The sequence below is a fragment of the Sphaeramia orbicularis genome, chromosome 4 (assembly GCF_902148855.1).
Source record: "Sphaeramia orbicularis chromosome 4, fSphaOr1.1, whole genome shotgun sequence".
In the NCBI taxonomy this organism is placed as follows: domain Eukaryota; kingdom Metazoa; phylum Chordata; class Actinopteri; order Kurtiformes; family Apogonidae; genus Sphaeramia; species Sphaeramia orbicularis.
Window position 1 is genome coordinate 17,126,515 of NC_043960.1, and position 25,255 is coordinate 17,151,769.

A 25,255-nucleotide genomic window follows, 5' to 3' on the forward strand; every position below is an offset into this window, starting at 1 on the left:
ATAGTGTGATATGGGTAATATCTCAGATATAGATAAAAGTAATGTTTCATATTTGGATAATCTTTAAATATCACAACATAGTATATTTTCTGTAAATGTAGCAACTGATGGTTTTTGATCACAAGTTAGTGGTTATTTCTGATTATACTTTTAATAGTATTCCCAACAAATATCAGATAATTACTCATATGTTGTTATTTTCACCTGATTCTGAACCGTATACAACATGCCTTCGTGTATGAAAAGATGTAAGATAAGTCAGTAACCTAGATGACAGCAATATATAAAAACAAAACAGAACAACCTCAACAGAGAGCAAAACAGACAACAAACAGTACCCCGACATTAAAGGGTGCAATTATACAGTCCTATGTATGACAGTCATTGTAAATAACATGGTCCATCTCAGCATTTATCCCTATAATGCCAAATGTATCATATTTGATACATGAGTTTTGAATCCCTCTACATGATCAGTGTGATATTTCTATTTTTCTTGAAAAACCTGATGAATACAATTAGATACATGCAATGCACAGATAATCCACCAGGGGGGAGGAATTCATTCACCAGAGGCCTTTCCAGTGACACTACAAGATTATCGTTAATGAGGAAGAAGGTAGAACTTTGCCAATTTTGAAAAGGAATTACCGATTTGTTAGATGTGTTTGTGTTATATTATGTTTTTGTTTATTCAAAAATAATAATATTTGAGCATTGAGACCTGATGTATCAAATATGATACAAAATTGAAAATCATGGATGGAAATTGATATTTGAAAATTATTTTTTTGGTTGCTCAGAAGGACCAATAAAGGCTCCAGTTTCAAAGAACTGGAATTTTCTGTCAAGGGTTAAGACATCTTGTTAACCCCACAAACATAATAAAAATTTGCAGCTTTTAATGTAATAATCCCACAAATGTAATAATTTCCCCACAAATGTAACACTTGTTGCCTACCACAAACGTAATACCTCATTTCCCACAAACGTAATAAGTATTATGTAATTATTACATTTGTGGGGATTTATTACATTTGTTGGACAGTAAAATTTCAGTTTCCCAAACTGTAATAACTTCCCACAAATGTAATAAATTAGCACATCACATATGTTTAAGTAACGCATGCATGGATATTTATTCATCTTTCTTTTTCTTCCCATTTATTCTTGTCTATTGGATACTTGCCTTTTTAGAATGATCAAATGTTGCAGTTACACCACATGGTACTAATTCCAGATTAATAGGTGTTTAATTACAAATACAAGTGGCGGAACAAAACAGAAAATGTTGTAAAGGTTTTATTAGAAAAGCTTCAGTGTGAACTGGATATTATTTATTCCCATTAAGTATAATAGAAGCCTTTGTTTGAACCGTGTAAATTAAATATCTGGATATGATTATGATAATAATGAAGAGGGTAGGAACACATTGTGGGAAAATGTGGTGTTACATTTGTAGGAAAGTTATTACATTTGTGGGATTATTGTGTTAAAAGCTGAAAATTTTTATCGGTGTATTACGTGTGTGGGAGTTATTAAATTTGTGGGGTTAACATGTCTCATCACACACATAATCTCAGACTCGTATATGATCAGGTGTAAACTAGGTTTAGCTCATTCCAGTCCAGCGGGGGAACGGCCACATACAGTGGCGGAAAAAATTATTAGACCATCAGAAATCATCAAAAACAATGGTTATGCAATCAAGTACTAACTCCTGTGTGTATCATGTGACTAAAACAGACAGAAAAGAAAACATGGAATGCCTAAAAGTACTGTTTTTGCCAGTACAATGCCATAGATATTGATGTAAGAACTGAAGTGATTTTGGTTATTATCAAGAAAACATGGAAATGGGTAGATATCCGCTCTGAAATTAAACTTTTATGAGCTAGTTTTGTTGTTATCATTATATTTGTCCAAAAAAAAAAGTATCTTTAGTTGTACCAGGCATTAAAATGAACAAGAAATTGAAGAAAACAAGGGGTGGTCTAATAATTTTAAACAACTGTATTATAATAATAATAATAATAATAATAATAATAATAATAATAATAATAATAATAATAATAATAAAAATAATAATAATAATAACAACAACTAGTACATGTTGAAACACTTGTGTATAGGATTTACTTGTTTGATGAGTCTTTTATGGTCTGTAGTCTCACAGGATGTCCTAGAGATTAGGGGTGTGTATTGGCAAAAATCTGGCAATACAATACAAGTCACAATACTAGGATCATGATACAATATATCACGATATATCATGATAGTGTTAAAAAGGCAATTTTTTGTTTGTTTCTTTTTAAAAAATGATTATTTCCTGGAAGAATTGAATCACACCAGAAATATGCACAAATACTAAACACATTTTTATTTGATCACAACAGGATCTAACTCTATATCGCAAAACGTTCCTGTGTTAAAACTTAAATTATATTTTACAGACATTACAGTTTAAGATCCCACTCAAATGTTCATATTCTATTAGTTCATAACTAACATCAGAACATTATTTTTGTGCAATCCCAACAAAGGAACTAACATCTGCCTCTTTCAGACAGTAAAACATGCTTTTAGGATGCTTCAATTAACCATTATTTAATAAAACAGTGTTAAATAATAATAAATAATAAAGAAAATATAAACAATAAAGAAAACCAAAAAAACTAAAATGAACCTCCGCCATATCTGCATTTGAATAAATACCTAAAAATATCCATACAGTACTTTTTAATATCGATGCAGTATTGTGAAATGAAATATCGCGATATATTGTAGAACCGATATTTTCTAACACCCATACTGAAGATGCTGAAATAACCCCCTAGTGGCATATACTGATGTAATTGTATCACTATTTTCAGTCCTATCAATGCAAAAGGATATTAACACTATCTGAGACGTAACTGCACGCTGAAAATGGCAACTTTTAACAAATATCAATATGTGGTGTTTACTTTTGTAGAGATTTAGTTCTTTTAATACCCTTACCGTCCTCTACACAAGCTGACCAAAACAAGTTCTCCCCTGAATCTGTTTTGCAAAAGCCACTGTCGCCGCATCCTCTGCCTTGTAGCCAAACCACCCAGACAGCTTTAACCCCTATTTTTGTATTTTAATGAATGATGCCAGACCTACGTCAAGCTCTGGCAGAACATTAAAGAAGTGTGGGGACAGGACTGGCTCTGTAAGACTATGTAGGCGGTAAAAGAGGTCGGTGGTGTTTTGAGTCTTTGAGTGCACTTACCCAAACCACTTCCATGCCTCAGAAGTAGCCCCCTCTTTTAGGTACAAGCTCTGTGTTTTGTTTTGGCTGTTCAGAACGACCACAGTCTGTTCCTGGTACATTCACTCCTGTGTTTTTGGTCTTGCTGTCATGTGCATCCCTACTGTGTGGAAGAGTGCAAAACATGGTCAGAAAAATATTGTGTGATTTGTGACGCAATGAAAAAAAAAAAAAAAAAAATAACGACAGAAATTGCGACTGCTCTAAAAAAATTAACATGCATCCATATAACCTAGGGCAGGGGTGTCAAACTCATTTTAGTTCAGGGGCCAGATTCAGCTAAATTTGATCTGAAGTGGGCCGAACCAGTAAAATAATAACATAATAATATAGAAATAATGTCAACTCCAAACTTTTCTCTATGTTTTAGAGCGAAAAAAGTTAATTTACATTATGAAAAGGTTTATATCTACAAACAATCCTTTCAAAAGATGTGAATAACATGAACAAACTGAAAAAAATAAGTGTAATTTTCACAATATTATGCCTCAGTACATGTACAGTATAACTTACAGATCACAGTGGATCTACAAACACACAAAACATTGAGTAACAGGCAGAATATATTTAAAATTGTACTTACTTCTCTTAACCTGTTAAATCCTGACCATATTTTCAGGGGAAAAACACCTAAAAAGACATACCCAAAGTAAATGAAGAATTACTTCACAATAATAAGGTTCATATGGATGTTCTTGGTGTCTATGGACATTTAGAGAGCTCACAGAATCTATTCCCATTGTCTAAAATATTGTATCTATTACTATGCCTGAGTAAACTCTAACAAACTAAAAGAGAAATTGGAATTTTTTATCCTCACCTGTTTTTTTTTGGCTGGATTGACGATGATATGCATAAATGAATTGTTCGTGTCGGAGATTTTTAATCGCGTATATTTCACCCCACAAAGATTAAAAATCATGTTTGAACATTAAAGTTTGCACTAAAATACACTTTTGATGTACTTTTATTAACATTAGGGTCTAAACTTTGAGCAAAAGTTGAAAAAAACACATTCATTGTCTTGATTTATTATCTTTTTATAGTAGATGAATATTAATATATAATTTTTTTGGCCTGCAGGTGGGCTGATAGGGCTAAAGGGGTTTTAAGACATTTCAGGTTATTCAAATTTTTTTTTGCATATTTATACTTTGTTTTAATGTAAATACATGAAAATATTCACATTTACAAAGAGAAAAATTTGGAGTTGTCATTATTTCTATGTTATTATGATCGTATTTTATCGTCCTGCCCACTTGAGATTGAATTGGTCTGAATGTGGAACCTGAACTAAAATGATTGTTAATATCTTCAGTGTAATTTTTGCATTTCACAAATTCATCCTATGGGTCAGACTGGACCCTTTGGTGGGGCGGATTTGGCCCCCGGGCCGCATGTTTGACACATGTGACATAGGGCAATGTAATGATTTTTATGAAAATTTTAAAGAGACGGTGCTCCTTTTTTCCCCTCCCTCTTATTTAATAGAACTATGCACCAGTAATAGCATCATTAATGCTTTTTATATTTCATTATTTATAAACAGAGGTCAGGATTTCACCCACTGGTAAGCCTAACTTTATATCGATTTTCCCTTAGGCGGTTTTCACACAGAATAATGAATGCATAAATAGTACTGATTGCCAGAAATTCAGACAGCTAAGTCATCTTCTGAACCGACTGAGCACATCTACATTGCTCAGCTTGGTATTGCCTTTGAACTGCAACAGTGTGTTATTTGCTTGGGTTGATTCCTTCATTTGTTATGTTGGGCACCCGGCTGCACCCTCAGGCTACTCATACTATATGATGGATCTGAGACACCTGGGCCGTGATGGACAGGTAGCGGGGTATGACTCCCCCCCAACCCCCCCCCCCCCCCCGCTCTGATCACAGCCCTTGTAGCTCCGGCTGCACCTCACCTCCTGGTGCACTGTGCTGCAGCTCGACTCAGAAGGGGGTCTGACAGGTAGATATGCGTTGATTCCCCCGCCACGCAGAGCTGAGAGTGAAATAGACCTGCTGTCTCCGTATGTGTACGTGCATGCATAAATGTCTGCGATAGGCTATTCCAGTCACTCAGCATCTCACTGTGAAGAGTTAAAGGTGAAACACACCTGCAGAGTTCCATAGAAGGAGTTTGTCGAGTGCCTATGAGTGACGTTGAACTGAAGTCTTGGCGGATGTATACGATGATGGGTGCGTGTGCTGTATCCTCCTGTGCAGCTGTGGCACCCTTCATAAATGTCCATCAGCGAGAAGCACAGTGTGTCGATCACAGTTAAGCTGTCCTCTTTCTCTCTCCACTGCTCCCCTCTTCAGCCGGCCCCAGTAGACGGCGAGAAGCACTAATGGCCGCTCGTTATCGAGAAACATCGACATGAAACAGGCCTTAATGAGGTGTTTTCTATTTTGTATTTTTCTCGAGGGGTCACTGTTATTGGTGGGAAATTGATTGGCAGCAGGCCTGTACCCATGGGGCTCCGTGATATTCCAGGCGAAAGCAAAGTTCTTGTAGCAAGGGCAGCTTTGTTTAGATGTTTGCAGCTGCAGGGTGTGTGTGTGTGTGCGTGTGTGTGCGTGTGTGCATGTGTCTTTGCATGAGGGAATAAATATGTGTCTCTGGGTTATAAAGAGACATCGGAAAGCAGTTCACCGCCTAATGTTGGTCGTTCTGTGGTGCGAGAAATTATGGTGTTTGAGCATGTCTGTTTGAAGTCCTATTCATATGGGACTAATATTACCAGGCGACCCAATGCACCAAAAAGAAAAGAAAAGAATAATAATATAATTATTTTTTTAATCTGGAGAAGTTGCTACAAATTGACTGCTGTGAAAAGTTACTAAATGATGTTACTGTAACACTGTATTGCTATGTAGAATACATTACGTGACTCACCATCTCTGCAAAAAAAAAAGAGGGAAAAGATGTGCATTTCAGCATTTGAGGCACTTTTCCACAGTTCCCAAAACTGCACATGAATTTTAAATGTATTTAAATTTGTTGCTTCTTGAAATTAGAGTTGCCACGGTAGACTGCATAACCGCATAAAACGAGCATCGTTAACTGTATTTCCATCTAATGTCAAGTGAATTTAAAGGAGATTTTTGGAAATTTGCAAAAAATGAAAATGCAAATTATGAGTGTTTGAATGGAGTGAATAATGTAGGTCACCAGCAGGTGTCGCTGTAGGTCACGTCACACGGGGCTGATAGTAGAAGAAGCAGAGCATTGTGTTGGTTTCAACCTAACATGGCTGTGATGTCTTTTTCAAGGATAATGTACAGGAATAATTCATCTCCATGACCGATATTATCAGACATGTTTCACACTTTATGGGAGTATCTGTGAGGAGGTACCAAACAGTTCCATGACTTAAATGTTTGCGACAACAGAACTCATACTAAAAATCATGTTTCCAGTTCATCTATGTGTATTTTCTTACAAAAGCCACCTCAAATAAGTGAAAAAACCTTTTTATGAAAATTAAGATTTTTTTTTTTTTTTTTGTCTTTTAAGAAAAAAAAAGAAAATTAAGATTTTTTTTTTTTTTGTAATATAATTTTTCCAAATGTGAATTAAATACATTTATGGAAACAAACCTACTAAGGCGACCAAATGTGAGCACCGCCTTTGTCTGTGTTTCATGCACATACATATTTAGTCACGTTTGCTAATCCTGTTAATGACACAAAATATATGGTTGCTGGCTAAAGGCCAAATGTGAACATTAATATGCCATTGAGTCTGTTGTTCAGTGATGTAAACAGTTTCCTTACCACGTAGTGTCATATAATTAAATTCACCATCATAAAAGATTTTGCCTTCATCATGAATCACTTCTTTTTGTGTTAGAGCCGTTTGCTCAGTTGCTGATTTACACACATCTGTGCATGAAAAAAAAAAAAAAAAAGCTAAAGGTCGTGTAGTTTGATTCGTAACCCTAATGGGATAAGTCTGGTAATTATTAATTCTGTCTACTTCCTCCTCCCTTTTGTTACTGTTTTCCATTTTTGTTATCGTTTTCACACTTCTCCCTCCCCCGTAGGAATTCAGCCATGTCAGTGCAACCTTGGATTACCACCGACCGAGATAATTGTGATTGGTTTAATGAAATATAGAAAAGTCATGGAGGGTTTGTCCCCTATTTCAGAACAATGATGGGGTCAGTCAGACCTTTCTCCAGTGATGGGACAAAGTGCAAATGGCCATGTGGGAATTAGTACGAGGACTCACCAAATAGTTTCATGAGTTTGGAAATGATGGGAATGATATTCTACACACACAGCAGATCGCAGTCACTAGATCGCAAATGAATTCTGGACCAGTGTGTTGAAGATATTTCTCTAAACACCAAAATGAGAGAATATCTTAGAACAGAGGGGTTAAACGTGCAGCCTGCAGACCAAAACTGGCCCACCAAGGGGTCCAATCTGGCCCATAGGATGCACTGCAAAAATCAAAATCTTACCAAGTGTATTTTTCTCGTTTCTCGTCAAAATGTCTCATCACACTTAAAATAAGACATAATCATTTTGCTTAATTCAAGATTTTTTTTTTTTTTTTTGCTTAATTCAAGCAAAAAATCGGCCGATTGAACAAGTGAAAATTATCTTGTTAAGATTTCTTAAAATAGGACTTTCAAGAACTATTGTCTAAAAATAAGTTCTTATATCTCACTGAAAAGTTACTCTTTAGGTGATGATGTCTTATTTTAAGTGTGATGAGATATTTTGACTAAAAATGAGAAAAATACACTCGGTAAGATTTTTGATTTTTGCAGTGTGACTTTGTGAAATGCAAAAATTACACTGAGATATTAACAATCAAGGATGATTATTTTAGTTCAGGTTCCATATTCAGACCAATATCAGACCAGTAAAACACTATCATAATAACCTATAAATAATGTCAAGGGTAATTTTTTGTCTTTGTTTTAGTGTAAAAAAAAAAAAAAAGGAAAATTACATGAAAATATTTATATTAACAATCTATCCTTTTACAAAAAAATGTGACTTGAATAAATATGAACAACCTGAAATGTCTTAAGAGAAGTAAGTGTAATTTATTTATTTATTTATTTTTTTTTTTACAGTATTCTGCCTGTTACTAAATGTTTTGTGTATTTGTAGATCCACTGTGAGCTGTAAGTTGTAATGTACATGTGTAAATGAAAAACGGCGACAGAAAAATTGTTTAGAACTGCAGTTGTTTTTCTTCATACATTTCAGGTTGTTCATGTTATTCATATTTTTAAGGAAACTTTGTAAATATAAACATTTTCAGTATGTAATTTTCCTTTTTTTTTTTTACTGTTATTTTTTCACTGGTCCAGCCCACTTAGATCATATTAGGCTGAATGTGGTCCCTGAACTAGAATGAGTTTGACACCCCTGTCTTAGAAGGCGGTGTTCATGGCACCACAGACTGTAGAATTAATGCCAAGGAACACTGAAGCTGTCATAGAGTCCAACACTTTATGAAGACTCTTCCCGCTGTGTTTTTCCTTTAATTTGTCATCCATCTGTACATCTCACCAGCAGAGCAGATGTACCATCTAAGCTTTATTTCCAGCATAAACAGCCTCTAATAAAACGTCTGCAGAATGTTCAAATAGGAGGTGGTTGCCAGTTTGGTTAGCTGCAATCAAGTCCAAACTAAGTATTGTTAAAATGATTGCGTGCACTCTGAAACTTTGTCCATCATAGCGGGTGATTGTTTACCCCGTAGTCATTGCTTTATGTATTGATTGGATGGTGTGATAGAAATCTAGAATACATCAAACCCACATGGTCTTAACACTCCATTTACACTTCTTTTCCCCAAGCAAAGCAAAGGAAGTTCTCAAATTCTCCCCTGCAAGTTCTGGGGTAATACCAAATTTATTACCAGCTGTATCTGAATGCTAATCTTTGCATCAAGCGGCAATGTTCACACTGCACTCGGTAGATAAAGGCAGCTGGTGTGCTCCGAGGCCAGGCTGAATATCAAACACCTTCAGTTTCAGATGAAGCTTTTTCCCTCAAACAGCAGCGAGACCGCATCCGCGATTACAGCCGTCTAACCACAACGCCACAAAAAGTGACTCAAGATGAGAAAAAATTGTGCTATTATTTAAAATTGGAAGAAAAACACAATGTTTTTCACTATGGTGCAAAGCAATTCTCTGAGACGGTGGTAGAAACAGCATGAGACTATTCATCTTTTAAAGAGTGGATTCACTTAGAGGTCATGCAGACATCGTATTTTCTGCCCGGCACGGAGCAGATCTGACTATGAGCCTCCTTGTGAGGTGCAAGCTGTGTCCTTTTCCTTCTTTTCAGGTAGTAGAAAACAAGACTTCAGATTGACTCGCTGGATTTAGTCTTGTCATTGTATCCCTCTTGGAAGTATCTCAGAATGGCTCCAAGATCCTTTTCATCTGTTATTTTTTTTCATAGTGGTGGAACAGTTCTCTGAATGTAGCCTTTATTGTGTCCATAATATTACGTCGTTCACTCTGGAACATGTGCACATACAGCGCTCATGTTGTGTGTCCTTTACTTACACCGAGCATGTGTTTGTTTGACATTGCAGGGAGTTTGGCCGTTGGAAGGTGAACAGCCTGGCCCTGGAGAGACAAGAGAACAATGGCTATTCCTTGCCACTGGACCCCGAGTTCCTCCAAACCATTAGGCAGCTGGGCAGGAGGCCCAGTCTGGTGGCCATCACAGACAATATTATCAGGAAATACGGAACCCACTTCCTGCTCTCTGCTACATTGGGAGGTAAATAACGTCGATGTGCTGGGGTTATTTTTTACATTTCATGGCTTGGCTCATGGACCGTAACAAATAAAAAGAGTGCGTGTGGGTGGAGTGAACCGAAAAGAGAGTTTAATAAAAGTCAATTACTTTTAACAAAGTCAACCAAAAGAATATTATTCAGTAAATGAAACTGGCAGGGATTCCTGCTGCCCAAAAAACAAATCAATCAAAGTTCCAAAGTTACATATCACGGTACCAGGGAAGAGGAAGGACTGGCAGGACAGAGCGGGGTTTATATTATATTATATTATATTATATTATATTATATTATATTATATTATATTATGTATTCTGATTCCAGTGACTTTCTCTTTTTGCTGTACACTGTGTAACTCTAAATACAACTCTATATTCACCCCAAATTATAGCGGTATTAAATGATTTACTTGTATTATGGCAGCCCATCGCTTTACAGTTTCAAAATAAACCCACAATAATTCTACACTTCTGACAATAATATCTTTTTTTGCTTCAGCAAAGTATCATTGTTAAACCACACCTATTTAATTGTAGATAGATGGAGGGAGGGAGGTAGGTAGGTAGATAGATAGATAGATAGATAGATAGATAGATAGATAGATAGATAGATAGATAGATAGATAGATAGATAGATAGATAGATAGATAGATAGATAGATAGATAGATAGATAGATAGATAGATAGATAGATAGATGCTCCGTTGTTACCATGGAAACACAGTCCTCTTCTACAACATTGGTTCACCAGTAAAACCCATGGAGTTTGGATCAATGACAGTGGATGATGGAGACACTGGGTTTATGTTCAGTTAATGATATATTTGACTAAAAAAGTCACTTTTTGCACATTTTTTTTCTGTTTTGATATAATTAACTTTGAATTTACAATGAGTTTTTATGAACATCTACATGATCTCGGAATTAAATATAGGAGAATACATGATTTACACCAAAACATGCAAAATATAGAGGATAATATTATCAAAAAATGTTTTTACATAATAGCTTTTGAATTTCATTTTGAGTTTACATAGATAGATAGATAGACAGATAGACAGATAGATAGATAGATAGATAGATAGATAGATAGATAGATAGATAGATAGATAGATAGATAGATAGATAGATGTACTTTATTTATACCATAGTGAGAAATTACAGTGTAGCAGCAGCATGACACACATTGAATAACAATATAATATCATAGCAAACATGGGTAAAGAAAAATATAATATAAGAGCAAACACTATACACTGCACACTATAAGTTAGAAGTATAAAAAGATCTGGGTAGAATCTGGATAATAACTGTAAGGTGCTGAAAAATAACTGTAATGTGCTGAAAAATAACTAATGTGCTGACATAAAATCTCAGCTGTAAGGTGCAAAACAAGTTCAAATATTCCAACTGGGATCGTGCAAATGACATTTAAGTGCAGATGGATTTATGAGCAGAGACCTCAGACAGAGATGAGTTTATTGTACAGTTTTATGGAATGTGGCAGGAAATATTTCCCAAACCTGGAGAAGGTGCTCTGCTGTCTGCCCGGTGTGTAGTGGACAGGGTGCTGAACATTGTCCAGGATGGAGATCAGTTTTTTGAGCATCCTCCTCTCCACCATGGCCTCAAAATTGTCCAGCCTCAGATCAATTACAGAGCCAGCCTTCTTGATAATTTTATCCTGTCTGTTGGTGTCCATGGCGCTGATATTGCTACCCCAACAAACAGCCAATCAATTATATCCAGTATCCATTCAAATAAATTGGATGGTTTTGTTGGTATGTATATGAACATACACAAACTCCTGCAGATTCACCCTTTAAGCTATACCGTATGATGTGGCATTTTTACACTTTTCTTTTGGAATCTTAAAATGCCCCTAATAAGTGTGCGTCAAACTAAAATGTAATAGAAATCCACCAGGTTTTGAAACTGAAAAATGTTTAATTCTCATAGATTTCTGATAAAAGTATGACCAATCGGTGTATTCGTCCCGAATAAAATAATTGGCCGAGCCTGGCTGAGCCTCCTGTCAGTCATCCATTACCGCCATACCGCCATCCCGCATCCGATACCGGTGCCTCTGAATCTGATGTTTCACTCCCGCTGCTCCTCCTGTCACTGACCTCAGTCTCCTATCTAGGGCTATGAATGGATAGGACTCAAATGCACGGTGTGGAAGGGAAAAAAACGCATTTATTAACAGAAACAACAACCGAGGGAAACAAATAGAACAACCCGGGGGGAAACAGGCGGGGCTTTGGAGGGAGGCGGGTTGTTCATGTTCAGATTTTTACGAAAAGCTGTGAGACATGCCACATCAGTAGGTATAGCTTTAAAGAAGTATTTCTGTGTTGACTTTCAAATGAATTGTTCTCTACAGCCAATATTTCCCTAAATCATTTATTGCTACTCAGTATTCATCAGTGAAAATCAGGAAATTTCTCATATTTAATGGACTGATCATGTAGATGTTTATAAAACTCCGTCAGTTATTTTAGCAAAACAGAGAAAACTGAAGAAAAGTGTATCATTAACTCACCATAAAAACAAGTGTCCACAACCACTGCCAATTGACAAACTACAAGGGTTTTATTGGTGAATCAATGCGGCAGACCATGATTATCTCCGTTAGCGAACGTATTTCTTCGTTTTCACTTTCGCTGAACGTCCAATTAGGTCACATCGGATGCTGCTGGAAAAGCTGAGAAACTGTATATATTACCTAAATTACCAAAATTTACTCATAGGATTTGTGGTTTGGAGGGTATGAAAACCATTTAGATCAGTAGATTTTGATACTTCTGGTTGTTGTGGCTGTTTAGACTTTTGATTAAAAAGGACTCATCAGACACTTAAAGTATTGACAGACTCTAAATAATGAACATAAATTAACTTAAATACACTCAGGCCATAAACCTTAGTGCTGGAAACAACTCATGATGCAAAGCTCCCTCTGTTTGCGTGATTTAAAATGCATATTAACGGAGTGGAACAGTCATTTTCTCTCAAATATGACAAATAAGATTGTCAAAATACTCCATTCTTCTACCATGCGCTTTGTCCTCCTTTTGTTCTGTTCTCTTTGTCATCCTCGGACATGTTTAACCCATAAAGACCCAAACATCCAAAACCAGTCACTGATCTAAATACCTGTTGATCCACTAATCCTATCAATACACGTAAATAATTGGTGTAAAATACAGTTTATTATCTTTTCATGGTCATCAGATATGACCCATTTGGATGTTCCAAGGCTCTGTTGTTACCATGGAAACGCTGTCATCTTCTACAACATTGGTTCACCAGTAAAACCCATGGAGTTGGATCAATGACAGTGGATGGAGACACTGGGTTTACGTTCAGTTAATGATATATTTGACTAAAAAAGTCACTTTTTGCTCATTTTTTTTCTGTTTTGATATAATTAACTTTGAATTTATAACGAGCTTTTATGAACATCTACATGATCTCTGAATTAAATATAGGAAAATACACGATTTACACCAAAACATGCAAAATATAGAGCATAATATTATCAAAAAATGTTTTCACATAATAGCTTTTGAATTTTATTTTGAGTTTACATAGATAGATAGATAGATAGATACTTGATTCATCCCATAGGGAAATTTATAGGTTCCAGTGGTATCACGAACTTAAAAACGATAGTAAAAACACAATAGTAAAACATACTTTCAATTTCCACAAGGAGTCAGTGCAAGAGAGAGTGTTAAGAACAGGGGTGTCCAAACTTTTTTTTAAAGAGGGCCAGATCTGATAATGTGGACATTGCCAGGGGCCAGCGGTCCCTTCAGACATTTTTTAAACAGTAAAAATTACATATAAATGCGCTGTTCTACAACAATTTTATTTTCATTGTCACAATATAATTTTTTAAAATGGCAATGTAACCAAATCTAAGCCACTCAGGTGTGAACAAATTAAAAACAAAAACAAAACAATTCTGCCTTCCTTTCACATCTGGAGTCAGATAATATAGAACAAACTGTATAGAGTATCTTAAACTTCCAAGCTGATAAAAATCGTAACCCCACATTCATTTTAAACATGACTTATATGAGTAATCATTACTCATATATTACTCAGTAATGCAAAGTCTGTTAACGTTTAAGATGTAAACATATGACTCTTACTCTTGTCTTTCACAAAATCATTCTGAAAGTAATATTTTGTGTCACATCTACAAGTACATAACACCAGCAGTTAGAGGCAACTAACCTGGCAACTTGGTAGCCTGCCTTGGTGGTGAATTCATTGAACTCCCAGGTTCACATGAAGAGTCACTGTTGTGAGTTTAAAGCAGCTTGAATTTTCACTTTTTCGGAGCGCTCACTCCCTGCTAGCTTGTCGTATGCGTTAGCATGTTTTGTCTGCTCCTGTCTCTTTACATTGAATTCCTTAAACAAGGCAACAGTCTCTTGACAAATTAGGCAAACACAATTTCCTCGATTTTCAGTGAAAAAAAATTGTAATTCCCATCTCTTCTGGAAGCGGCAGCCCTCACTGTCAACTTCCGTTTTTTTATTTACAGGGGCCGTGGTTTGAAATTAGCGAAAAAGGTTCACGGCGAGGTCACAGAGCCAGATAGAGTTAGAGTGGTGCTGCCACCATGAGGTGAAAGGAGAAACTGCATTTTGAACCTTTTATGATTCATGTACTCTGTTCAACAGTCCAAGCGGGCCATAAATAATACGTTCTAAAACCCAAGCTGTGGGCCGTATAAAATCTGACCGCGGGCCGTGATTGGCCCACGGGCCGGACTTTGGACATGCCTGGTTTAGAGAGTCTGTGTAATGACTGAGTCTGTGCAAAATGAACACGATACATATAAAAATATAATACCATACAATAATAATACAAAAATACATGAACAGTTCAATTAAATGTAGGAAAATAAATATGGGAAAATTCATGATTTACACTGAAACATGCAAAATACAGATGATAATATTATAATAAATGGTGATAAGGTACTTAAGAAAGGTTAAATAGAGAGAAAAATTCATTTGGGAACTGACTCAAACACAACCCTGGGTCTTTATGGGTTAAACTGAAGAGCCAAGAGTCAATAAAGCATCTAATTTTTTTGTTTATATGTCTAAATATTTGATTAAATATTGGTTCCACTTCAGTCGTGTGATGATGCACTGTAGTATAGGGTAATTTTCCTCTCATTCAACATGTAAAAATCTATGTTTAGAGTTGTTAGACAAAAGTGCCAATACATCCTCTGTTTCCAAAACAATAGATCTAAGCAAGCTGTAAGGCAGTGTACTCTAAAGCTGCACAAAGCTCCCGTGGCTATCTACTGCAAAATCTCCTTCCAGCTCCTCAAACGGGTCTTTTCATCTTTTGTCTCCACTGCATAAATTCACAAAGATGATGAATAGCAACATTATTTAAAATAGACTGAAAGGACAATCCAGTTCATCATCTTTTACAAACAAAAACAAAGAACTGCAAAGGCTAAATGCAGCATATTTATTCTTTATCCTATAGCTTTTGATACATGGCTTTTATAAAAATCATTTATAGTAGAATCATACGAGCCATGTTACTGTAACCCTGGGGTTCCCAAAGTGGGGTTACACGTACCCCCAGGGGTACTTGGAAGAAGCCCAGGGGGTACTCGAAAATTTCTGGGAAAAATACATTAAATAAGTCATCATGTACCGAATACAAAATACTGTTGATTGTACTTGATTGTAGATTCTGATGGGTTTCTGTAAATTGGCTTAAAATTTGATTTCATTTGATCTATCTCTGCTTTATGTGAAACACTTTGTAACATGTTGTTTTAAAAAGTGCTATATAAATAAAGCTTTAAGTACTTACTTACTAAATAAATATTGAGAATTAATGCTGAAATATGAAACACAATAAATACATTCATGTAATAGTTTTATGGTCAATCATCGTGTTTAAGTTTTGGTAACATTTATTATTATTATTATTATTATTATTATTATTATTATTATTATTATTATTTTATACTTTATTTCTATTTGTTTTATCAACAGAAAATACAGAACAGAAACTAGGGGTCACTGGCTGAACGCAAAATATTTAAATAACAGACAGTAGTAATTATGCACTGTTTTGTTTATGGTCCAGGCATTTTCTCCAGTGCTTTATGAAGATATGTTCCTTGAGCTGGAGGTAATAAGTCAATCTTTCCATTGAGTAGATTTCCTCTATTATAGCCACTGATCCTCACTGGGTGCATCAGTTTTGAGCCAGTTCCTTGTAATGGCCGTTTTGGAAGCAATTATAAGAATTTTAATCCTATAACACCAAATGTATCATATTTGATGTATGACTTTTGAAGCCCTCTACATGATCAGTGTGATATTTTTTTTGTCTTGAAAAACCTAATGTGTACAATTATGCAATACACAGATAATCCACCAGGGGGGAGGAATTCATTCACCAGAGGCCTTTCCAGTGACACTACAAGATTATCGCTAATGAGGAAGAAGGAAGAACTTTGCCAATTTTGAAAAGGAATTATCAATTTGTTAGACATGTTTGTGTTATATAATGTGTTTGTTAAAAAAAAACAACAACTAATATTTGAGCATTGAGACCTGATGTATCAAATATGATACAAAATTAAAACTCATACATGAAAATTGATATATAATTTTTTTTTTCTTTGGTTGTTCAGAAGGACCAATAAAGGCTCCAGTTTCAAAGAACTGGAATTTTTGGTCAATAATTTAATGGTTCAGGCTTTATGGGGTTAAAGAGGTATTTGTCTTCTTTCTCTAATACATCTCCAGGTAGCAGTCCCAGCAAAAAGAACTTGGGGTCTTTAAGAACTGTGAAAGTCAAAATGCGCTCAATCGTTTCTGAAAGCTTTTCCCAGAAAGACTTCAATTCTGCAAATGTCCAGAAAATATGAGGGTGATTAGCACTTGCATTCCCACACTGTCTCCAACAATATTGTTGATGTCCCTTTACTTTATGTACTTTATATGTGGTGTAATAAAGCATTTAAGCAGGCTTTTCTACCTAAATAAGCTTTGGTTACATTTTAAGAACATTTCAATTTGATATGATTAAAAATGAGTTTATGTGAGAAGCTAAGTATTATTGTTTGTTGATGAAAGGTTAATTTATTAATTAATGACCAATTTCTTTATTTTTCTTATCAATCAAAGAGGGTACTTTTCAGTTTATATTTTGCACACAAAATTTACTTTAAAAAGTGTTTTATATATATATATATATATATATATATATATATATATATATATATATATAAAACAGTTAAATATATGTTGTTAATTTACAAAGTTTTGAAAATATCAACAGACACCTTTGGCACAGGGAACAAATTTTGCCTAATTTTTTTCAGTCAAAAATACTGAAGCGAGAGTTGGGGGTACTTGGCTAAAAAAAGTACATTTCAGGTGGCACGCCACCGTTAAAAGTTAGAGAACCACTGCTGTAACCAAAGAAAACAGAGCTCCAGCAGAAAAACTATCTATTTAATATGTTGCCGTTTCCTACACCTTCATCTCTCTTGGGAGTTTGTGTAGGTGACGGCGCTCCCGCTGCAAATTTCAGTACATTGAAACAGGAAAATATGAGGTACTTCACTCAACCTGAGTTACAGAAACTTCATCTAACTCAATTTGTACTTGAAAACACAAGAAGTAATGTCATCCTGTTTTCTTTTCTGCTTTTTTCAGAACTCAATTATCCACAAAACGTGTTGTCAAAATGGAGATGTTTGACGGAGACAAGTGTTAACCTTAATCTATTCTCGGCAGTACTGTTAGTTGCAGCTCCTCTCTAAATTAAAAACACATTCTCCATAAAACTTAATTTCGTTAGGAAGGATTTCACCATCGATCTTTCACTCCTTCCAGGATCTGTCAATATAGCGTCCTCTAAAAGCTTCAGCTCTGTTTGTAATTAAAGACTTCTTCATTAAAGCATTTCAATTTGTGCTGTGGGGGCGCCAGTTTTATTGCCACACACATGAGTTTTACATCTGTAGAACACTTTTTGATTTATTGAATGTGAGTTTAGCTATATGATGGGCTTATATGAATCCAAAAGGTGCATAAATGTCAGGTGTTGATGTTTTTTTTTTTTTTTTGAGATCCATATTCACACCTCAGTATGTTAAAGCCCATCCCGTTACAGCTTTATAATAAACCTACACTAATTCTACACTTTTTACAATAACATCTTTTGTTGCTTCTGCAAAGTGTCATAGTAAATACACACATATTATATTCATTTGTATCCAGTATCCATTCAAATAAAATGGATGGTTTTGTTGGTGTGAATATAAACATACACAAACTCCTGCAGGTTCACCCTTAAAGGAGTATTTTTGTGTTGACTTTATATTTCCCTAAATGATTTAATGCTACTCATTATTTGATCTTCTGCATTTTTCCAGTGAAAAGAAGGTAATTTCTCATATTTAATTTACGAACCATGTAAATGTTCATAAAACTCTATCAGTTATTATAGTAAAACAGAGAAAACTGAAGAAAAAGTGACTTTTTTTTTTTTTTTAGCAAAGTATATCATTAAATGAACATAAAAACAAGCGTCTGCAACCACTGGCAATTGACAAACTACAAGGGTTTTATTGGTGAATCAATGCTGCAGAACATGATTATTTCCGTATGGGGTTATTTTTTTTACTGCTAAACAATTAACGTCCATATTCGCACCTCTGTATGTTAAAGCGTTAGCACTCAGTAGATTTACATGACACTTAAAAATTGAATTATTGCATTGATTTGACTAAAACTGGACTTTAAAAATGCATGTAAACATGTTAGCTCGACTGAAATTGAAGTTCTGATAGTAGACACACCCATATAATGTGATTGAAACTTGATCTATTCCTGCAATGAAACTGACCAATCGGACTGGAACTGGACCAGGTTTTGCACCAAATCCTGACCTGGAATTAGAAGGTTATGCATGTCATCTGCACACAAACTAGAATGGACAGAAAGTATGCTATGTACAAATATGTAACGGTGTCCACTGTTGTGCCTGTTTACTAAGGTTGTTATCGTTAACGAAAACTAATGAAACGACAAAAACTAGAATTCAACATTTTTTTCGTTAACTGAAAGAAATAAAAACAAAAATTAAAAGAAAAAAACGATAAATAACTGAAACTGTATTGTGTGCTTACAAAACTAAAACGTATAAAAATTAAATTATGGATAAAATCAGTTTGTCAGTGTCGGATTGTTATAAAATTGATTTATTTCACTTGAGCAATTTCAGCTGGCAGCACCATACAGCACTTCACAGTCTGTCAAGTCAAAACATATAAAACTAGAAGCACTCGGAGAGCGCAGACCTCCGCCAAGGCTGATCAGTGGCCCCCCCCGTGGGCCCCCCCACCCCCGATCACCACCAAAATTTAATCATTTCTTCCTTATCCCATTTCCAACAAACCCTGAAAATTTCAGCAGAATCTGTCCATAACTTTTTGAGTTATGTTGCACACTAACGGAAGGAAGAAATGATTAAATTTTGGTGGTGATCGGGGGGGGGGGGGGCACTGATCAGCCTTGGCGGAGGTCTGCGCTCTCCGAGTGCTTCTAGTTGAATGTTGGATTCTCCCCCTGCTGTTTGTTTTATTACGGTTTGTATTCGTGTATAACAGGTACAGTCTCAACCAAAAAAGTAGGCATGAAAGTATAAAAGTACAAAAAGTCAAGGTCTTGGGGTAAAAAAAAAAAAAAAAATGGCAGTTTTGAAAAAGTCTGGAATTTTATTTGGATAAAGAGCAAGTACCCTGTGTGTGGAGTTTGCATGTTCCTCTGATGTTTGCATGGGTTCTTTCTGGGTGCTTTGGTTTCTTACCTTCATAAGTTAACTGGTCAGTCTGTGGATGTGAGTATGAATGGTTGTTGGTCTGTATTTGTGATGAACTGGTGACATGTCCAGGTTGTACTCCACCTTCTGCTGTTGGTAGCTGAGACAGGCTCCTGCACCTCCAAGGAATAAACAGTTCAGAAAATGGACGAACAAATGAATGTATATCATAGGGAGGACTGTCATGTATTAACTGTGTATTTGTGGCTGTTTTTGTGCATTCACAGGAGAAGAGTCATTAATGATCTTTGTAGACAAGCGGAAGTTGAGTCGGACGTCGGAAGTGAGTGAATCCAATGGCACAGCTGTGACTCTGGAGGCTCTGCACCAGCTGGCTGCGTCCTACTTCATTGACAGGGAAAGCACCCTGCACAAGCTGCACCACATCCAGATCGCCTCAACCGCTATCAAGGTAAAAGCCCAATGCTGCTGCTGCTCCCTGGACTCGTGTCAAACAAAGCAAAAATGCAAAAATTAGACTCAGACCGCTTTGGGTGTGTTTTTTTTTTTTATTTTTTATTTTTTCTAAAACAGTTATTGCCATTGCATGAGGTGATTTTTCAAATTAGATTTCCAATTTCCAAACATGGTAAGTGTTCTTGATTAGCTCCCTTGCAAACAGATTAATAGAATCATTGCCGGTTTGCGGCATTTAAATGGAAAACCTGCAATCAGCAGGTTTGGAAATAGCTGTTTTCAAGGCCAGGGTGGGATATTATTATTTCCCTCTTTCTCAGAAGAATTTGTTTCACTTTTCACTCAGGAAAAATTCCCTTTCAAACTGATGCAAGGACAAAAGAAACAACATCTTTGAAGACGCTTTTGTTCTGTACACAGTCAGACGAAAAAAAAGCTTTTGTAGTGAAATACAAAACCATTTTGCAAATGTTGTAATTATTTGTAACATAGTGTGGAGGAGCCATCAACAAGGCCATTTTAGTTTTGTCAATTTTAATATGCTGTTCTGTAAGTAAATAAATACCACATACAAGATGTTTGAGTAAAAACATTTGGGTATTAAATATTTTTCCTGCTGACTTTGTCTTCTGTGGCCTTAAAGCTGCTTTGCCGCATTACTTTAGACATGCAGACGTATGCTATCAATGAAGGAAACATTGACCAACAGAGGAGGTAGCGAGAATTGTTTGTTTCCATCCTTGCCTGTTCACTGGTGCATTTTCAGCCTTCTATACAGAACAACATACTATGCATATCGAGATATGCTTATGATGTAAATATCGCTCTGCATCTTTTGCTGTTTAATACCTTCGGGGTGTTCATTCATCACTCTGTCAGTTGTTATCAAGAAGAATGAATTGAATCGGCTGAGTCTGCCCTTCGCTCCACAGACTGAATTATCTGCACTTTCTGTGGAATCTGCTTCGGCTTCCTCACATGGCTTTAATGTGTTTATACTTGCTTCTGGTAAACAACAGATTAACGTCACGGAATGTAGGTAATATCTGCAACCTGCAAAAGCCACCCATCTGAGACACTGCCAGCTTCTTTAGTTTGCTCGGGGTGTGCTGTGATTACACCTGTCTCAGCAGTGATAGTGTTGTGACCGAATGCCAGAGAAAACGCCCAACCTGACTATAGATCAGTGACTGTTGGCTTAGTATTATTCATTTACTTATTTATTCACATTTACAGTATTTGCATTTTAGAGGAGGGGAGCAAAGGAGAAACAAGTAGAGCAGACAAGATATCTTTTTAGCCTTTTATTTTAAGTCCCTGAACTATTTTATTTATTTATTTATTTTTTAAATTTTTTTTTTTTTACATTTTTTTCCTCTACATTTAACTATTCAAGTGATTACCATTTATTATAATATTATCCTCTATATTTGTGCACTTTTCAGCAAAAATCTGGTATTTTCTCATAATTAACCTTGTGTGTAGATGTTCATAAAAGCTCAGAGTTAATACAAAGGTTTTTATATCAGAGAGAAACTGAAGAAAAGGTGACTTTTTAAGCAAAATATATCATTAACTGTACATAGAACAAAAGCATCTACAACCAAGGTCATCTGTTAAACTACATGGGTTTCATTGTAGAACATACTGAATTTCTACGTTCACTATGGAGTCTTTGAACGCCACATGTGTCATATGTGATGCATTTTTCCTTAATTAAACTGTATTGTTTGGATTCAACACTTAGAACAGAAGATGCTTTTGGTCACTGGTGGCTGTTTAGGTCTTTGAGAGTTAAACTTGGGGAGGCTAAAGTGAATTTTATTCATTCTAAAATGACCTACTTAACCTTTAACTGTCATAAAAGCTCAGAGTTAATACACAGCTTTTTATATCAGAGAGAAAATGAAGAAAAGATGACTTTCTTTTTTTTTTTTTTTTTTAGCAAAATATATCATTAACTGAACATAAAACACAAGCATCTACAACCAAGGTCATTTGTTAAACTACATGGGTTTCATTGTAGAACATACTGGGGTTTCTATGTTCACTATGGAGTCTTTGAACGCCACATGATATGTGTGATGCATTTTATCTTAATTATTTAACTGTATTGGTTGGATTCAACACTTAGAACAGAAGATGCTTTTGGTCACTGGTGGCTATTTAGGTCTTTGAGGGTTAAACTTGGGGAGGCTAAAGTGAATTTTATTAATTCTAAAATGACCCGCTCAACCTTTAACTGTCATGAAAGCTCAGAGTTAATACAAAGCTTATTATATCAGAGAAAAACTGAAGAAAAGATGACTTTCTTTTTTTTTTTTTTTTTAGCAAAATATATCATTAACTGAACATAAAACACAAGCATCTACAACCAAGGTCATCTGTTAAACTACATGGGTTTCATTGTAGAACATACTGGGTTTATATGTTCACTATGGAGTCTTTGAACGCCACATGATATGTGTGATGCATTTTTTCTTAATTATTTAACTGTATTGTTTGGATTCAACACTTAGAACAGTAGATGCTTTTGGTCACTGGTGGCTATTTAGGTCTTTGAAGGTTAAACGCTGGGAGGCTAAAGTGAATTTTATTAATTCTAAAAGGACCTGCTCAACCTTTAACTGTCATAAAAGCTAAGAGTTAATACAAAGCTTATAATATCAGAGAAAAACTGCAGAAAAGATGACTTTTTAAGCAAAATATATCATTAACTGAACATAAAACACAAGCATCTACAACCAAGGTCATCTGGTAAACTACATGGGTTTCATTGTAGAACATACTGGGTTTATATGTTCACTATGGAGTCTTTGAACGCCACATGATATGTGTGATGCATTTTTTCTTAATTATTAAACTGTATTGGTTGGATTCAACAATTAGAACAGAAGATGCTTTTGGTCACTGGTGGCTATTTAGGTCTTCGAGGGTTAAACTTGGGGAGGCTAAAGTGAATTTTCTTCATTCTAAAAGGACCTGCTCAACCTTTAACTGTCATAAAAGCTAAGAGTTAATACAAAGCTTTTTATATCAGAGAAAAACTGAAGAAAAGGTGACTTTTTCAGCGAAATATATCATTAATTGAACTGAAAATACAAGCATCTACAACCAAGGTCTTTTGTTAAACTACATGGGTTTCATTGTAGAACATACTGGGGTTTCTACGTTCACTATGGAGTCTTTGAACGCCACATGTGTCATATGTGATGCATTTTTCCGTAATTATTAAACTATATTGGTTGGATTCAACACTTAGAATGATAGATGCTTTTGCAAAAGTCACTGGTGGCTGTTTAGGTCTTTGAGGGTTAAACTTGGGTAGGCTAAAGTGAATTTTATTAATTCTAAAAGGACCTGCTCAACCTTTAACTCTTTAAAATCTGATGTGTCACCGCTGACACCCCCTGCGTATATGCAGTTTGGATGGCTGTAACTCTTTCACTGTTTGTGCAATTGGAAAAATTCCAACGGTTTCTGAAACCTGAGATGTTGTGCTTTATAGATTTTGTTGGGTTATTACAGTTCTTTCACTCACACCTGTACTAGAAGCTGGAGAATTATAATTATATATAATTATAATTATATATAATTATAACATTTTAGCAGAATTATAACATGCAGTAAATTGTAAATGATCGCTAGATTTCAAAATATCTGGGGGAAGAAAAGTGCTCTGGAACAATGGGTAAATGGACTCACTCACAGCATATTTTCTAAACTTAGTGGACTTTTTTTCTTAGTCAAAATAAGAAAAAAAGTCCAGGTGGACCATTTGAGGCGTAGGGTTTAAAGGGTTAAGTTCTACTGTAAAATATAGAACAGTTCCATTTTGTCGTGCCCCATCCAAACAAGTGTATTTAACAGCATTTTTCTCTACGTTCAGACCTTTTGTCCACACTTAGAGGGAATTTTAGGTTTCAAAAACAGAGATATTTAACTACTCTGTTTGTGTGTATCCATGTAGACAAGGAAAATGGACAGATTAGAGAAGGATGATGCCACAGTCCATTTTGCGCAAGTCTGTTATTTCTTAGTGTAATGAACCTGCACCTGAAACATTAAAACCAGGTGAATAAATCAGTGTGTGACCTGCACTAGATCGAGGTCAGCATGGATACATTTGACTGCTCACCTTCATGACAGATTTAAGCCTCTGCGTTTATAATGCATCCAGTATTTTCCAGTGTCCACCATTTCAATTCCCACAGAAAGAGTGGTTTGCTTGAGTATTTGTACCAGTTTGTGGTCGTTTTAGTGTCGTATGGACAGAGGTCAACGTATCACTGTAAATGCACGTGACCACTAGAGCTACAAGTAGCTAATAATGGTGATTATATTGAAGTTGTACATGAGTATAAACACATAGAGACAGTAACTGGATCAAAACTATAATGGGATTCATCCACAAATGTAATATATTTCACAAGAACAGGTTATGATAATTAGGCTTTATGCAAAATATATGAGTTTGCAGTGGACGGACTTACACAGATCCTTTTTTTATCCATCATTTGTGCAGAGTATTCAATCCTTTTTCTTTACTGATTGGTGCCTGGTCTCTAATAAGAAAAATAAATGAGATTGCTAATATTTCTAGCAAAATTGCTGGTTAGCAGGAATGCAGTTTTGGTCGTCTTTGTGAGTCCAGGAGCGAATACTGTTTGACTGCAGCGTCTCTCCTGTTGTGGTGTTTGTGTGATGGTTCCAACAGATGCAAAGAGAATTTCCAGAAGGATACTAAACAAAATAACTGTAGCCTTGAGTCTGTGTCCAGTGTGCTAAAATTGAATGTCAAAAGGTGTTTGACCAGAGCAGCACAATGGGAGGATGAGAATGGAGTCAAATAAATTATGGGGGT

The 25,255-nt window shown here is 35.6% G+C and overlaps 1 protein-coding gene across 1 annotated transcript in view; it reads left to right on the forward strand.

Moving 5' to 3' along the window:
• The window catches only part of LOC115418349 (BMP/retinoic acid-inducible neural-specific protein 3-like), a 123,329-nt gene that overhangs the window by 35,859 nt on the left and 62,215 nt on the right, over positions 1–25,255 (forward strand). Inside the window, exons 3-4 of the mRNA XM_030132775.1 lie at positions 9,876–10,066; positions 20,202–20,386. Of these exons, the coding sequence (XP_029988635.1) occupies positions 9,876–10,066; positions 20,202–20,386 (376 nt within the window). The remainder of the gene's footprint in view (positions 1–9,875; positions 10,067–20,201; positions 20,387–25,255) is intronic.